This window comes from Gymnoscopelus microlampas, assembly GCF_963454915.1.
Source record: "Gymnoscopelus microlampas genome assembly, chromosome: 24".
NCBI lineage: Eukaryota > Metazoa > Chordata > Actinopteri > Myctophiformes > Myctophidae > Gymnoscopelus > Gymnoscopelus microlampas.
Genome location: NC_139961.1, coordinates 35,591,532 through 35,609,308, shown reverse-complemented (window position 1 = coordinate 35,609,308; position 17,777 = coordinate 35,591,532). Strand labels below are relative to the sequence as shown.

The 17,777-nt window shown below is 41.2% G+C and overlaps 1 protein-coding gene across 1 annotated transcript; it reads right to left on the bottom strand.

Annotated features, from left to right (window-relative positions):
• Positions 1-2,839: 2,839 nt before the first annotated feature.
• On the bottom strand, positions 2,840-15,876 carry LOC311040667 (solute carrier family 15 member 1-like). The gene is made up of 23 exons (XM_084050996.1): positions 15,825-15,876; positions 15,379-15,404; positions 14,794-14,878; positions 14,382-14,523; positions 13,469-13,588; positions 12,964-13,063; positions 10,577-10,667; positions 9,838-9,921; positions 9,601-9,683; positions 9,196-9,282; positions 9,000-9,089; positions 8,702-8,746; positions 8,187-8,219; positions 7,762-7,850; positions 7,450-7,531; positions 7,204-7,323; positions 6,647-6,802; positions 5,920-5,966; positions 5,494-5,601; positions 5,174-5,279; positions 4,570-4,713; positions 4,192-4,299; positions 2,840-3,964 (listed from the first exon to the last, which is right to left on the bottom strand). Exons 1-23 carry the CDS (start codon positions 15,829-15,831, stop codon positions 3,686-3,688), a joined length of 2,232 nt encoding a protein of 743 aa, XP_083907122.1. The 5' UTR covers positions 15,832-15,876; the 3' UTR covers positions 2,840-3,685.
• Positions 15,877-17,777: the final 1,901 nt, after the last annotated feature.

The window sequence follows — 17,777 nt, the reverse complement described above, 5'->3', positions numbered from 1 at the left end:
AAACTATGCACAGCTGCTAATATTGGTAATCAGGGGTAACCACCATGCCAGCTTGTGGTGGACATTTTTGTCAAAATGTGATGTTTGCCACGGACATAAAATAAGGGTATTAATTTTACCAGAAACCATAGCTACAGAGGATGGGGAAGACTAATATTTGACCAACTATTATAGGCTATTTGATTTAAGGACCACATGGACATATCTTCTATTAAAAATGGCTTATGGGAACACCGGCCGGCCGGCGGACCACGTAGCGCTCAGGTCACCATGACTCAGCCATAACCAAGGAGTTCCTAATGCAGCTACGCCCAAATATGGAGTGTGTTGTCTAACACCAATGTGTTGTCATGGCTTCAGGTGCAAACAAATCAGTCAGCTCCATACATGGGTGCTAAGGGGGACATGCCCACATACGGGCATATACTGATGACATCAGCTATCTCCATATGTGGGCATAAAAGGGACAAGGATCGGCAGTGTGAGGGCCGCATAGCGGCCAGAACTCTAGATGTGAGGGCTGCATACCGGGCTGAACCTCTAGTTATGCAAATAACAGAAATGATGAACTATAAACAATGCCCAAATCAGAATCAAACTTTATTGTCACATCATGGGTGAAATTCTTAATTGGGCAGGCCCATCAATTCCGTTAAAAGGTAGATTGGAGCATAAAATTAGAATAAAGTGCATAATAAATAAGAGTCATGAAATGTATGTACAGGAGCGTCCATTTAAAACACATCAGTTCAGTCTGTGTGTGCATTAAAAACACAGTTCAGTTCTTATTCAGCAGTCTAATTGCTGCTACACAGAAACTGTTCAGGAGTCTGGTGGTATTGCTCCTGTATCTTCAGACGCCAGAGGCAGTAGAGCCTTTGTTGGGCCTTTTTCACCACTTGTGTGTGTGGCCCACTTGAGGTCCCTCGAGACCTGTTCCACTTCAACACCATTTATTCATGATCATCTCTTTGGTTTTATTGACGTTGAGAGCGAGGTTATTCTCCTGGCACCACTGTGTCAATGTTCCAACCTCGGCTCGTCACTGTTTTCGATCAGGCCCATCAGCGTTGTGTCATGATCCGCATACTTCATGATGACGTTGGAGCTGTGCGTGACCGTACAGTCATAGGTGTACAGGGAATAGAGGAGAGGACTCAGCACGCCTGTGTTGACGGTCAAGGTGTCCAGCGTGATGTTACCCAATCTCACCACCTGGCGGCGGCCCAACAAAGTCCAGAATCCAGCTGCACACGGACGAGTGCAGGCCCAGACCTGTCCTTGAACTTTGTGTCCAGTCCGGCGTTAAGTGCCGAGCTATAATACACAAAGAGCATCCATACGCATCTGTTCTGTTGTTGAATCTGTTTGTGTTTGACAGTATGCTAATTCTTGCCATTGGTCCAGTGTGACAGGCACCAGTGGCACCACAGTCTTTCAAGGCAATTACTGACAATAATGATAAACACAGTAAAACAATGACTACTAAAGTAACCTGCCTCCCCCCTCTCTCTCCTGCCCTCTGCTTGACTGCTTCTCTCTCTCCCCATCCCTCTGTCCCTCCCTCCCTCCCTCTACTCTCTTTCTCTCTCCTTCTGCCCCCCCCCTCTCTCTCTCTCTGTTGCTCTCGCCTGTGAATAAAAAGTTACGACAACTTAAGAGCAGCTGAGCCTTCATTAGCCCATAGAATGAATCAAATGGCTGTGAGATATTACATCCATTCATCACAGCCATAGAACACGTCTAGCAGCCATAGAACAGATCCTATTTATTATCTAGAGTTGCAATACCAACCCTTGACAGCCCAAAATTCCGATCTGATTGTATTAAACAACGTTAAACTCACCAACATTGCAGCTGTACGGAAAGCTTAAATCATCCTCTTTGCAAAGTTTTTGTTTCATAAAAATCCACCGTAGACATGTTATGAGCTACTTTCTGTCAATAAATTCCGTGCAGGTGTTTCTAATTGTTTGAGTTGAGGCGCTTGTTGTTGGAAACCACTCAGCGGTCCTGCGTACCACCTGTTTTGAAATTGCACACAATGCAGGAGGCAGCAGTAGCCTACGTTGCGTTTACGTTATTGAAAACGTGCGCTTCCAAACTCGATTTCTTGGTGCTGGGTAATTAGTGAGTAACAGGAAGAGTGGGCACCTAAACATTGTGGGCACATCAATGTTAAGTTGCCTCTTTTAATATAAAATAAAGAATTTGGAAAATGGTTTGAATTAATGTAAAGAATAGATGGTTTGAAAATGATTTAACATTTGATATTTAAATTGCTACAAAACCTAAACAAATCTAGTCATGGGCATAAACAATAAATGCCCATGACTATTATCAAATTTAGGTCTGATAATGGTGTACCATACATGTTCAAATCATGTATATTTTGCATTGCTTCAGACCATTTCCCAAACTCCTTATTTGTTTATTTTTTACATTTTGGAAGAAATAGCCAATTTAATATTGAGGTGCCCACAATATTTAGGTGCCCACTCTTCCTCATGACATTCTAAATCATGGAGGCCAATACATGTTTCAGTCACCCAGAGCACACTTTGAGTGATGTCATATTTGATCTTAACATGGTAATTTTACCATGTTGATTTCTTGCATCCCTAAGAACTACTGCTACAATAAAACACGTAGTACATACACCCGTGTGTGGGCGCACACACACACACACACACGCACACACACACGCACACGCAGCTAACCGTATGCATCTCTCATTGTTCTGTGACAGTGTTCTTCTGCTGCCATGGCAGAACTGTGAAATGTGAATAGGAGAAGTCCACACAATCATGAGTCTCTTTATTGAAGAACTGGATGGACAAGCGGTTACATACAGTAACAGTACTGTATAGGGCAGGTTTCTTGCAGACTGGTATTAAATCTGTATGTACTTTCTGTGGGAAACAATTTTATGTGTCAGGGAAAGAAAAAGAAAACACAGTCCAACAGGTGTGTTACTTGCTACCTGAAGCAGATGACACATCAAATACAAAACAGACAAGATCTATATTACAATACGTACACAAGTCTGTATTAGGAAATAAATACACTCGATGGAATGGTTACTTGTATGTCTTATGATAAACCTTAGAAAAGGGAAATTGCTCAACGATGTTGCTTTTGCTACACAGTGCAAAATAAGTCATTGTAAAAAAATAAATTTACAATATCTGAAAGTACAAATTACTAACTGTCAGGTACATGGATTTGTTTCTTATGAATAACCTCTATTAAAAAAAAATCTTTTCTCAAGATGCTGCGCTCAAATGGCAGAGAAAGAAAGGCTGCCACAACATTAACGTGCTAACTTTTCAGTTTCAGTCAATACTGTCCCATAAATAGCTTAACCCTTTAAGCCCTATTCCTGTGTTTCCCCCAGCCACATGTTGCCTAATTCATTCACACTGTTGCGTGCCAAAAATAGCCAAACTACAAGCTCACCAATTCATTGCAAGCTTGTACATCGGCTATTTTTTGTTGCGAGACAGCGTGGCACAACAAAGTAGGCTTAACCTCTCATTTCCTGCAGGGTGCTGGCCGCTAAAATACCCGCCGTATTCTACTGCGAATCTCAAATATCAGTACAGAGAACCAAGCAGCAAGTCGTGGGTACGAAAGTACAAAATAAAACAGAGAGAGAGGCGAGAATAAAACGGGGGTGGCTCTTTTAGATCTTGGTTTGCTTATCTTCATCTTGCTTGGTTTGCTCTTCGTCGGAGCTGGAACTAGATTCTCGCCTCTTCTCGCTGTCACTCTTGACCGAGTCCTTCCTCTCCATCTCCAGCTCCAGGCTCTTCTTCCTCTCCTTGTTCCTTTCTTCGGACTCCATGTTTGCGAAGTGGGCCTCGATCTCGGTCGGGTCCACGTAGGTGTAGAAGTACGCCATGATGGAGAAGATGACGCACACCGCCAGCAGCAGGGAGGCAAACAGGATGTACTCGGCCCACTGACGGGACGGAAACGCACCATTTTGTTAAGTTATTTTACACATTGTGAAGGTTACTGAGCACCTGCTTGGTCCCTGTCGTCTGTTTTTCCGTTGATTAAGGTTGCAACTGTATGATTATTTTCAAAATTGATTGTGTTGATTTTTTATTTTTCTATTAGCTTATTCTATTCACAAATAGTATAGGTACATATTATAGTTATTATAGTAAATTGTAATCCACCAACCTGATCTGGGAGCTGTGCTCCCTCAGCGATAATCAGCACGATGAAGTTACCCACAGCAACAGTAAACAACCAACCAGCCTGCAGTACAGACTTCATGTTGCTTGGTGCCTAGGGAGCAATAACATTAAGAATCATTTGTCTTAAATCCTCAAAGTGATCAATTATTTGGGGTATAGGGTATTTTACCCTACTATTTGACAGATAATGGTTGTAATGTAAATCACTCTTGAGTGAGCGCGCACACACACACACACACTCACACGCACACACGCACACACGCACACACACACACACACACACACACACACACACACACACACACACACACACACACACACACACACACACACACACACACACACACACACACACACATACCTGTGAGTATGAGAATTCCAAGCCAGTGACGGAGAAAACCACCTCCCCTGCAGTCATGAAGAAGTACTGTGGGATCTGCCAGGCCATGTGGATGGTGTTTGGGGCGATGTCCTCTATCGCTTTGATGCCCTCTGCACACGCATTCTAAACACCAGCAGACACAAAGACACATCACACACTGTTCCAACTCGCAACGTACCAGATCCTCTATTTCTGATCTTGTCCTGCCTTGTCACTCCTAATGAGAATCGTATCATCCTTAATTCTGCCAACTCCAGCTCTACCTCCTGTCTTTTCATCAGCGCCACAGTTTCCAAGCCATACAGCATGGCTGGTCTCACTACCGTCTTATACATCTTCCCTCTCAATTTTGCTGCTACCCTTCTGTCACAAATCAGTCCTGACCCTTTCCTCCATCCGGTCCACCTTGCCTGCACTCTTCTTCACCTCTTTTACAGGGACAGTGTGAACGTCATATCAGGACACAGAATGTTTGAATGTAAAGTATTGTACAACGTCTCAGTATCGAGGTAGTAGCGAGGTAACAAGTCAGTAAAGTGACAGAGAAGCATAGAAGATATTGTGCGAAGTAACTCACATTGGGTCCAATTGTCAACAAGGAGGGGATCACCAGTGTGAAGGAACTGCCAAAGCCCAGAACCTGAGTGTATATACACTCTAGATCGTTACTGATGATCTTGAACTCGACCCTGACAGACAATTAAAAAACTCTTAAGACTCACAACAGTATGTATTAAGGTATGCATAGTGCAAAGACCTTTGAGTGTATTATGCCATTAAAAATACATAATTTTCTTTAAACCTTATTTTGACGTATTGGTGTGAATACGCTTTTGGTTTGTCTTTCCATCAGAATATAGAGGAATCGTGATTCTCTGAGTAGTAATGCTGATGTAAACTTACTTGCCCTTGGGTACAAGCTCGTACTCTGACATGTTGAAGGATCCAATGTTTGCAAATTCCAGCTCCCCCACAGTTACGTTCAAATTTGAGCTGAAACCATTGACAAATCTGGAGAAAGAGAATTTGTCAACAAATCAACAGCTGATCTTTACCATGGCCTGTTTACTGTACTGAGCAAGAGTCATCACACATCACACATACTGTACAGTGACAGCACTTCTTTGATCAAAATCAAAATATCCTATTATCCATTATCCTAATCCGATTGCAATATTATATACAAATCAGTGATGCCAATTGATGAAAACGGGAGAAGAAAAAAAAAGAGCTTGGCCTAGTAACCTCAGTGCAGGACACTTGTTACTGTGTTCCTTCCCAAATGGAGCACTATAGCCTATATATGCGTGTGACTGTTTTTGAACTTGCCTGATTGCATTGGCGCCCTGCTCCGGCTTGGCTGACAGGTCTAAAAACTGGTGAGAGAAAAAAAAGGAAAGTTCAAGGGATTAAGATCAACAGGGGTTTATTTGTGACTCACTCATACAGGGAAAAACAGCGAAAGGTTGGTTCTGCAAGACTGTGCAAAAAACAAGGTAATTATAGAGATATTATTGGCTAGTACTGAAAAAAAAAAGAAAATACGATAAGATAATAATAAGGTTATAATAATAATGAAATTACAGGTAACACACTCTAACCCTCTTTAAAATCCTTCGCTGCAATGGAGAATGTGCAGAGTTATGGGGAGGATAACAGAATGTGCTGTGGGGTAAGGTACAGACACACACACACACACACACACACACACACATATATATATATATGCATATATATATATATATGCATATATATATATATATATATATATATATATATATATATATATATATATATATATATATATATATATATAATGATATTACACAACTTATTACACGACTACTTCATGAGGAAATGAATGAATTGACCCAAAAGTAACAACAAAACAAAGTAATTGATTTTAAAAGGATTTCATTGCTTCTGTCCCGTGTTCTGTTCAGCTGCAAATTACATGGGATGGGGGACTGAAGAGGGGAAAGGTGAAGGACTCATTACACATACACAAAAGCAAAAACATTTCCCACAAGGACCACATCATGCAGGCAGGCTTTACCGTTCTGGTGAACACATTGGACCCTTCCTTAAAGATGATGGTTGTTTGCCGCTTGCCGGTATCCACCTCCACTGATGATGTCATGGTGGTGTTTCCCATCGAGGTAATCGAGAGGTCAAATGGTTTGTCAAACTCCAGGTATTGTTGTCCTGTGGACTGAGGTGAGGAACAGAAAACAACCATCAGAACTGCTGGTACTAGGGGTGCAACAGTTAATCGAACTAATCAATTAGTTCGATTATTCAATTGATTATTTGAAAAAAATAAAATATATAAACTATTTTAATAATAAATGTAATTGATTTGCTGTTTTTCAATTGAAAATTAGCTTTTGTTGCAAAAATGGCAGATCTACTTGTCATGAGCTTGTAGATTGGCTATTTTAAAGGGATTAAGCGGTTAATCACTATCAGACTAATCCATTGGTTGAATTTTCACATTGATTAATTGATATATAAAAATAAAACAAAATTATTGGAAAACGTGCTTCTGAATGAATTTATGAATGATCAAAAAAGTAATTTATGAGTGTGTTTTCATTGCAGTGTAATATTTACCATAAAGGGCTCTATGGTCAATGGTTCCACTGTACCGGCGATGATGGTTGTCGGTGCATTTATCATGTTGATGAACTTCACATGCGCTACATCACCGGACGGGAATTTAGGTAAGGTTTCCTAACAGTGGGAGAACAAATAAGAATGATGAGTTTAGACATGTCCCCACAAGTATAGATTTTTTTTGAGAAATAGACATTGACAAAAGTCAGGACAACAGTCTGATGTGTCAGGGCCTATACTCACATCAATCTGTAGCTGGACCACGGCAGCAATAATAAAAGCCACAGCAGCCAGCATCATCCCCACAGTCATTCTCTTCAAGGGACTGTATTGGACACACACGCACACACACACACGCACGCACACGCACACGCACACGCACGCACACACACACACACACACACACACACACACACACACACACACACACACACACACACACACACACACACACACACACACACACGCACATGTTTATTTACAACTTGGTAACTGGAACATTGACTAGTGCTTTATCAATGTACTCTTCCCAACAGATAGACACAAGGAACTCACGTGAAGTTGAGCTTGCACTTTGCAATAAGTGGATAGAGGCAGCTGTCTACGATGGGAACCAGGGCCAAAATTAAGATGGGATTCACAGTCTGGCGGAGGGGGGAGGAACAGTCGTATCACTTTTACAATGGTGTTCACTCAAAAGTTGACAAAGAAATGGCTGAAGGCATTATATTTTAGGCCATTCTATTTGGGACAACATTATTTTGAGTGTAGTACAGGTCTCAAATACTGTACATTCACGAAAATGTATTCCCAGGGTCTAAAATATATTTTCAAATATACCTTTTGGACAATATCTACATATTTTTTATTCATATAATGTATGAAGTATATAATTCAGTCAGTATTATCCTGACAAAATGGTGGTTTGCATTTGAAAAGTGTGTAGATTGTAGAAGGGTCCAAATGTAGATGTTTCTCACCTGCATTTGGTCTGGCTGAATCGTCATGAATCCCTGAGAAGGAGAGAGTGAACACAATGAGGAGTGAGAGTCTATTACAGACAATAAGTAAAAAAATACCCAGGCATTGTATAGCATTAATATAACAAAAAGAATGTTAAATAAATAACATGGTATTTCTTTCTTTAAAACCTTGAAAAATGTGCTTTCATTGTGATTTAAATTTAAATGTGACTTAAATTATACTACATTGGTTCCATCGATTCAACACAGTCGCATGATTGATTATTAAAATGAACAGGCTCTGAAAATGCACACGGTCCACCCATCTGACCACTTAACACCGCAGCCATTCATATTTTCAAGTGGACCCTGATCCAGAAAAGGTCCACTGGTTTGGATGTCGCAAAGCAGTAAGTGCAAACTATTGTAATGAGGCTGTCTGTAGAGTGTGTTTGCAGTTTTCACCCTTAATTGACTTCCTGTTTTGCCTTTGTGAGTATCTGATCATGAACACTGGACCACAAAGCACTTACAAAGTCACCGTCCATGGTGGTGGCCTGGAGGGTCCATCTGGAGCCCTGTGGAGGACAAATACATCTTTACTGAGGAGAAGAAGGAGACACTGGAGCAGCTCGGACATTTAAGCCTTTTTTATTAGTAAAGTGCTAGGACAGGTGTGAACTACATGTTCCACAGAGTCAGATTGGTGTGTGTGTGTGTGTGTGTGTGTGTGTGTGTGTGTGTGTGTGTGTGTGTGTGTGTGTGTGTGTGTGTGTGTGTGTGTGTGTGTGTGTGTGTGTGTGTGTGTGTGTTAGAGAGAGATACACGTACCTGCTGGTCGAAGAGAGCCCAGAACATGGGCAGAGGAATGTAGAGGAAGAGAACCTTTAGCACCATTTTCACCTGGGCTATCAGCAATTTCTGCACAAATATCAACAACAACGTTAGGGGGAGTGTGTTATGGTATTTGGCGAATAAACAAACAAACAAACAAACAAATAAAGATCATCGTAAGTTGATATCTTACTTCATATTTCTCTTCTGCCCAGTCCATCCAATGCTCCTTCTTTGGGTAAGCACTGCTACGATGCCTGAAGCGATTCTTGATGGCAAACTACAAAGAGTGGAGACGGTTCAATGTCTATTTAATCACATTGGGAGACTGCAGCAGAGACAGTTTTCTTTTGTTTAAAATGTACAATACAAATAACATTTGACTTGAAAAAGGCTGTTTAGGCTTGGATATTGAATTCAACCAAATGGCATTATTTAGATTCAAAACGGCATGTGTCAACCTGAACATAATATGTGCTTTTTTAACACATCTCGCTCAAAAATAACTTTCCATTGATGCAGGGTGTTTGAGAGACGGCATTCTAGATTTACACAACGATTGCAGTCATGTGGAAGATGTTTCAGTGGAGTGACTTACCCAGATGCACTTGCAGACCTCAAGCATGATGTTGCCTTTGGGTTCATCCTTGATGTACATGCCACTGCCAACAATAAAAACGACTGGAGACAAAAAGCAAGACGGTCAATGTTGCAGTATCCCCCCCAGATGAAGTTGGTTTGTGAGGATGTCAGTGCTACTGTACATGGTTGATGAATTATCTTGTATGAGCTTTTATTCTGGAAAATTATTGTTGCTGCTAAAAGTACAACTTACGCAGAGCCACCACCATGAGGGCAGCAGGGACACCGAAGGCCAGAGGATAGCAAGCCTGCTTGGTGTGAATGCCACACTCCTGGGCTGGAGACCACAACACACACATGTTTGTATTATCATGAGTGATGACCGCTTGGTTGCTTGTTGATTTCTACATTCATTGTCTAACTCTAACCTTGAACCTCTCTCTTATAGACCTACGCTTAACCCCTTAGTGTAAACTAACTCTAACCCCAAACATCAGCCCTACTCCTAAAATGATTCCTTTAAAAGTCACCACCACTAAAATATTCCCACGTTCCCAGTTTATATTATTTTTCTATCCTTAAAGTCAAGGTTCGATTTGTGAAAGAAAAAGTCCTATATACTTCGTCATGATGAATAACGCAAATAGCTAAGTTCTTGTAAATTTTCCTGAAATAGGGTTGCCACGCTGAATGTCATCGACACACATTTGTTTTACTAAATTGTTAAATTGTGATATTATCAAACATAAATATCAAACTTGTCAGACAGTCTACACTTCCCAAAAGGAAATGCATGTATTCAGTCTGACCAGAAGCAGAGGTAAAACATATCCTCGCCAGCCATAAAAAGAAACCAGAGGGGGCTATCATAAGCAGAGGCATGGAGTTTCTCCCCGATCCCCCCAGCAAATCGAACCCTGCTTATGGTTTTATTTTTGGGAGGACCAAATTTCCTCACATCGGTGCACCCCTTATAATACCTATGTAATTACCTCTCAAGATGGGGGTGACTATGGTGGAAAGCAGACTTCCAGCGTTGATGGACAGATAGAAGATGGAGAAGAACGTGCCCCTCTGCTTCTCCTGTCAGACACAGGAAGTAAAAGACAGGCTTTAGAAAACTATACATTCATTAATAGATCTAAACCCATGCCCAGCAGAGAGGGAGTATAGTAACGGCCGGCATTTTGTTTATTTGTTTGCCACAGTGATAACTTGAACAGTTTTACTACGATCTGGATCATAAGTTAGGTGAGTTGGGGATAGGGACAGGGCCTGTGCTTCTTCAAATCGGTCAAAGGTCAAGGTTTGGCTGTATGTTTATACTGTACGTACTGTAGCATGTGGTGCGGGTGTCACATCTCTGCATGCATTTCTAGCTAGTACATACTGTACGTACAGTACATATTCTTTTTTACAATAGTCCTTTGAACATCAAACGTTTGTAGGAGGTAAGACAATAAGCAATGAAAGTGCAATGATGCAGGTTTTAATTTCTTGTCTAGTATCTGCAAGTTTTGCTTTAGCAGACAAGCAGTTTTCAGATCTCATAATCAACAACTAATTGCTGAAGAGGGATTGAAAAGACAGATTGTTTTTTTTATTGATTCAATCAATTTGTCGATGTGCTGCTTGGACACAGGAGGTAGACTTGATAATAATTAAAAAATAAAATAATAAAAAAGTATATATTATATATAGTGCTTCTGACTAAACCTCCTAACTCCGTTGGACCCTCAAACTGTCGGTCAAACCAACTAACTCCAACTCAGGTTTTCTTTCTGTCTGACTTCGTCATTCTAATCAATGATGGACATAACAACTATCTTCACATTCACTGGTCAAAAACCTCCTAACTCCACTTGAGCTGGATTTGGGTAAAGTGATGATAATAATGACACATGCAAGTATCTGACAAGGTATAAAGTCACAATACCAACTTTGATGAGCCAATTATTATTATTACTCTCCGCCAGGAGAGTATTGTTATCACTGCGTTTTCACTTTCTAAACATGACACACCGATTGGTCAAGCCTCATGTGACACGTGAAATACTGTGATCTGATTGGCTAGTGACGACATGATGCCTATATATACATGGCATCATTTTGACAGTGTCTCCGCCACTGTCAAAATGAGGTAAGACGGGAACCATGAAATGGCTGCATGGCTGATACATAATTGGCAGATAGGACAGATAGGACATTTATATAGACAAGAGGGATATGACACTTACACAGACAGGACGGACAGTGTACAGACAGGACGGATAGGACACTTATACAGACAGGACGGATAGGACACTTATACAGACAGGACGGATCGGACACTTACACAGACAGGACGGATAGGACACTTACACAGACAGGACGGATAGGACACTTACATAGACAGGACGGATAGGACACTTATACAGACCTTCGCGACCTTCGAACCAACACAAGTCTTCTGGCGGAGAGTTGTGCTCCGAGGAGCACTTTTTCTAGTTATTATTATTATTATTATTATTAATATTATTATTATTATTAGGCCTATTACACATAGTTCAGTACTTTTTATTTTGTCCAGCCAACAACAATAGTGGTCAATGGGAAATCAATATTTCAGCAGACACTTTAGATACTATAGAAAAGGGCCTATAAATCATGACTGGCTACTTACTAAAGTAGCTTGTAGAGCCAAAAATACAGGTCTACCAGCTCACAATGTATTGCGTTTTTAGCTTGCAGATTATTTTAAGCAATATTTAGAGTAGAGCGAAAGCAGGGGGACTGCGGCTAAATAAGTATATGGTTTAAGTGGTTCATTTCACCATTCAGATGGAGTTACACAATGGCAACCTTTCAGCGATCATCAGTGTTGTCCATGGCCTTGAACTGATGTTGTAAAGCAGCAGAGACATGCTGTGCTACAGGTGCTTTAGCTGTCGTTGATTGTTAATAAACAACAGCTTTGGAATGTGACCAGAGATACCTGACAGCAGTGCTGACTCAAAGCACATGCTACTGATAAGTGTGTGTGTGTGTGTGTGTGTGTGTGTGTGTGTGTGTGTGTGTGTGTGTGTGTGTGTGTGTGTGTGTGTGTGTGTGTGTGTGTGTGTGTGTGTGTGTGTGTGTGTGTGTGTGTGTGTTGTGCATCTACTGCTGTTTGTGTTCAAGAATTTCTTGTTAAGTGTGAACGCAACTGAAGATGTTAAATGTGTGTACCTGTATTACTATACTTACAATGTTCATGTCCTCACAAGTGTATACTATACATGTAGTACTGCAAAGGTGCGTGTGTGTGCACATGTGCATGTGTGTATGTACGTGCAAATTAGACCGCCCACGCATATGTGCTGTGTGTTGTGCTTGTTTGTGTGTGTGTGGGTGATCTAACCTGGTGGTCTTCAAACTGGTCTCCACCGAAGGCAGCCACGCATGGCTTGATGCCTCCTGTTCCCAGAGCGATGAGAATCAGACCCACCATGGACAAGGCACTGGACAGGAAGCATATGGTTAAAATATAATATACATCTAAATGGACTGTGGTGCGCCAGTGCGGCACCATTTCCTTTTTGGAACGATTCAGTCTTGCAATTAAACTTGTTTGTGATCCTGTGCATACGGTACTACATAGAGCAGTGGTTCTCAACCTGTGGGTCGGGACCCTCAGGGGGATACCCACATGATTTGTGGCCTCTTTCTTACAATATAAGAAAGAGGCAAAAATTGTGAACATAGCTGATCTACAAGCTAATATGATTATTTTGGCAGGTCCCCAGTTCAAATAGGATTCTTTTGGGGGGTTGCGGCCTGAAAAGGTTGAGAACCTCTGACATACAGTACAGTAGAGTATGAGTCCCTGTGTGTTGGATGTGTGCCTTCAAGTGTTTTCAACTCACACATGGAATGTCATATTGTCGGGTACACCGTCCTTGTCTCCGTCTGTGATGTCATGTATAGCGCTCACAGCCATGACAACCTGTCCCGCCGTGTAAACGATGGACAGGTAGATAATGGTCCTGTGCAGAGAGAGAATGAGGAAAAGTGTTTTTTGGTCAAACTGGAGCTGGGACATATTGAAACAGGCAGTATTTTGACATGAAACAAACCCTTACCATGGTCAAAAAATTACCCTAACCAAAAAACGTAACCTAACGGTTTTGGACATACAAGGTTTCCACCTGACAGCGATGATATACGGTATCACTTCACATTTTGCACTCTCACCGATAGAACACAGCGTGCAATCAGGCAGAGAGGCCATAGTCATTTGTAGTCACAGCAAAGTCCTGCATCAGGCATATGATACAGCTGTACTGACTAAGGTAGAACCATGTAATAGATTGTGATTGATAAGAAGAGTAAAAATAAAGGTTTATTAAGGACACACAGATAGGGATAACAACACGGTTCAAAGATTATTTTGTTTAGATAAAGGAAGGTTGTATATCATTCAATAACTTATACCTCAGCTTCAACTCCTCCAGCATGTAATATAAAGGTAAAATAACGGCTACTGAATTTGATTTATTTTATACTGGTCTGACTGATTATTATCTTGATTATTGCGTGTAAAGTATATCATTGCAGCTGTTCCAAAGTTATTGTTTTTTAGATTAAACTTAAATGCATTAACTTGTATGTTATGTAACCTTCACAGTCAAATTGTGGATTATCTTTAAGATATGTGATAAGATATTATCCAATAGGTCAAACTTTGGTCAAACCGTACTAATACAGTACTCAGCACGTTTCTATGTATTGCATAATGGCAGTGTTTTCTTGAACCAAAACACTTTGGACGTTACTCACTTGAACTTGCCAAGCCATGAGTCAGCCACGATGGCTCCCAGGATGGGCGTCAGGTAGCAGAGGGCCACAAATGTGTGGTAGATAGAGGTGGCCAAATCATCATCCCACTTCAGGAAGTACCTGAAATACAGCACCAACACAGCTACAGAGAGAGAAAGAGGGGGAGAGAGAGAGAGAGAGAGAGAGAGAGAGAGAGAGAGAGAGAGAGAGAGAGAGAGAGAGAGAGAGAGAGAGACAGAGAGAGAGAGAGAGAGAGAGAGAGAGAGAGAGAGAGAAAAGGAAGAATAGAGAGAAAGAAGGTGTGAGGGGAAAAACACAGTACCCACTTTTAGAATGACTGAAAGTTCCCATACTGTATATGAACTGTGAACATATTCATAACGTTGATACAATTAATGAATGGCAATCTCACCTCGCATGCCATAGTAGGAGAATCGTTCACAGAACTCATTGACCACAATGAAGAAGATACTGATGGGATAGCCGAAAATCGTTGCCTGAGAGAGGAAGTGGACAATATAAAGAAACATATAGACCTGTTTATCGTATGTTGAGGAGTCATATCAGATACTGTACATTTGGACAGATAGGTGTTTTACTTGCTTAATATTTTACTCTACAACTAATATTCAGTGTAAACCTTCAGGGTAAATGCTTAAACACACTTGCAGCAGCACGGCGATCAATGCAGGAACAAAATTGTGTACAGTATGTGTGTACAGTACACCCACACACACACACACACACACACACACACACACACACACACACACACACACACACACACACACACACACACACACACACACACACACACACACACACACACACACACACACACACACACACACACAGTGTATTAAAACTGTTGGAGAGAACAGTTTAAATCAATACCAATCCAAAGAAAGGGAAAATTGATTGGGGAAAAATGGCAAATAAAAGAGAACAAAAACAGAACCAGAACCTTAGATCCGTGTTTCTAGAGGTGAGAACGTACCCGTTTCTTGGGCTTCTTCATTTCGTCTGTAGGAAAACAAGAGCAACTATCTTGAGTCACACTTTAGTTAACACAGACTAGGCCTAATTTAACGATGTTAACACTTCACTGCTGTTGCAAAAAACAATAGCCAATAGGTTTAAAAATAAAAAACAGTAAGAATCGTGTGCAGGGAAGATTGCAGTGTCTACCATCTCTGTTTATTCTCAATACAAATGTTAAAACATTTCATTTCGAAAACATGAATTAAAGAAAAACAGTGAAGCCATATGGCATCATACTTGATCTGACTTCACTGCATCCTGACTGGCAGAGGATTTATCCAAATTCAAATGATTCAACTTGATAAATAAAGATAATATTTCCAGATTATGTGAGGGGTCCACGAATGTGGTGCCAGTTATCCCAGCCATGGTGTCTGTTTGGCGCTCCAGAGAGGGACCCACCTGCCATGGTTGCTGTGTGAGTTAATTCCCGGTCCCTTCTTCAGTGTTATCCTTCAGTAAAAAGATCCAGAGACGAGTGACAGCTGTCAGAGGAGTAAGGCCGAGCCAAGGGTTGGCCACATACTTATATAACCTGTGATAGACTAGCTATGCCTCCCACAATGCCACATGGATGCTGGACTGTGTACCTCACACTCATGTACAGTATATTAACACACGAAAGCAAGAACCCACACACATCTGCTGTGTATGGCCCACTGGCACCACATTTAAACACACTCATTCAAATGCACACACAAAGCTACATCTTACAGCAACATCTAACACATCACAGCACACAGTCTGCATCGTAAACACAAGTGAGTGTGCATACATGTGTGAGTGTTAACTGTGTTGTGTGTGGGTGCATGCACATGAGTGCACAGTACTATTGTGTGTGTGTGTGTGTGTGTGTGTGTGTGTGTGTGTGTGTGTGTGTGTGTGTGTGTGTGTGTGTGTGTGTGTGTGTGTGTGTGTGTGTGTGTGTGTGTGTGTGTGTGATGTGTGCGTGTGCGTGCGTGATTACTTTATGACTCTGGGAACTAAAGTGTGACAGGGTCTTGTCTTATAGGGAAACACCTATGAAGAGAGATAGACTACAGTGTCAGGGAGCTGATAAAGTCACAACCCACAACTGCTAACACACTGCTTCTCAAAGGTCAACCTCAGTGTCTGGCCTTAAACGTGTGATATCATGAAAACGGGGGTCGGAAATCCACGCTTCTGCTTTTGAGAAGCACGGGAAATCCATGCTTCTGCTTTTGATACAGTACATGCATTTCCTTTTGGTCTGATGTTTGATATTTATGTTTGATAATATCACAATTAACAAATTAAATGTAAACATAATGCTAACCACATTAATTTTGGCGTCCCTATATTGTGGCATCGCAATGTAACATGTAAATCTGCAATTTTGGCTATTTTGGCGAGAAGTTAAGAAAATGTCCCTCCTCTCTTTCTTTTTTTTTTTTACAAACCCGATAATGGTATTGGCAAATCCTCTTAATTTGATCTTGCTTTAAAATGATACTGAACCGGGAGCACCGATAGCCGAGTGGTTAAGGCATGTACCATATAGGCTTTGGTGCCTGACAGCGAGTCCCAGGTTAGATCCCCAAACCTGGCGTGGATTTGCTGCATGTACTCCCTCTCCCTGTTTACTGTCTCTCTCCACTGTAATATCAAATAAAGGCCCCAAAATATGTTTAAACAATGATACTGAACCATACATATCCATATTGACTAACTCAGAAATAGAATTTAAAGTTGATTAACTACATTTATTTCCAAATGCATACATGTATAATAGGCATAAATCATAAGTCTTCGAGTATCAGTTTCAGACCTTTTTTGTCTTTGTCTTGTCCAACCTGTGCAACCTGGTGTTAAAGAAATGATTGCAAAACCAATAATAGCGATCCTTGTAAAAAAAAAATAGCCATCCCCACATAAAAACACTACACACTCACATCAGATGCATATATGTTGTCTCCCAGCCGGCATCGTTGTAAATATGAAAGAGAAACACAAACAGTCCTATCGAGAAACAACAAGGTCTGTGTGTGTGTGTGTGTGTGTGTGTGTGTGTGTGTGTGTGTGTGTGTGTGTGTGTGTGTGTGTGTGTGTGTGTGTGTGTGTGTGTGTGTGTGTGTGTGTGTGTGTGTGCGTGTGTGTGTTGGGGAGGTGGGGGTCGGAGGAGGGTCCTGGCAATAAGAGGTGGGATTAGTTGGACATTTACACACAGTTGGACACACAGCACAGTGTTTATTTTATTGGAGTCAGCATCCTGCTTTCTCTCTCTCTCTCTCTGTCTCACCCATGCGCAAGTGTGGGACATGTGTTAGCAACAACCCCACTGTTTCTGCTACTTGACCTGTTAGTTGGCTACTGTGCAGTAGCCAACTAACAACA

Bases quoted from the DNA above. Each gene is read 5' to 3' on its own strand.
- LOC311040667 (XM_084050996.1), bottom strand. The intron at 14,879-15,378 runs GTACGTTCTCAC...TTCCTCTCTCAG, and splicing joins TGAAGAAGCCCAAGAAACGG to GCAACGATTTTCGGCTATCC. The intron at 9,684-9,837 runs GTAAGTTGTACT...TTTTGTCTCCAG, and splicing joins CCTCATGGTGGTGGCTCTGC to TCGTTTTTATTGTTGGCAGT.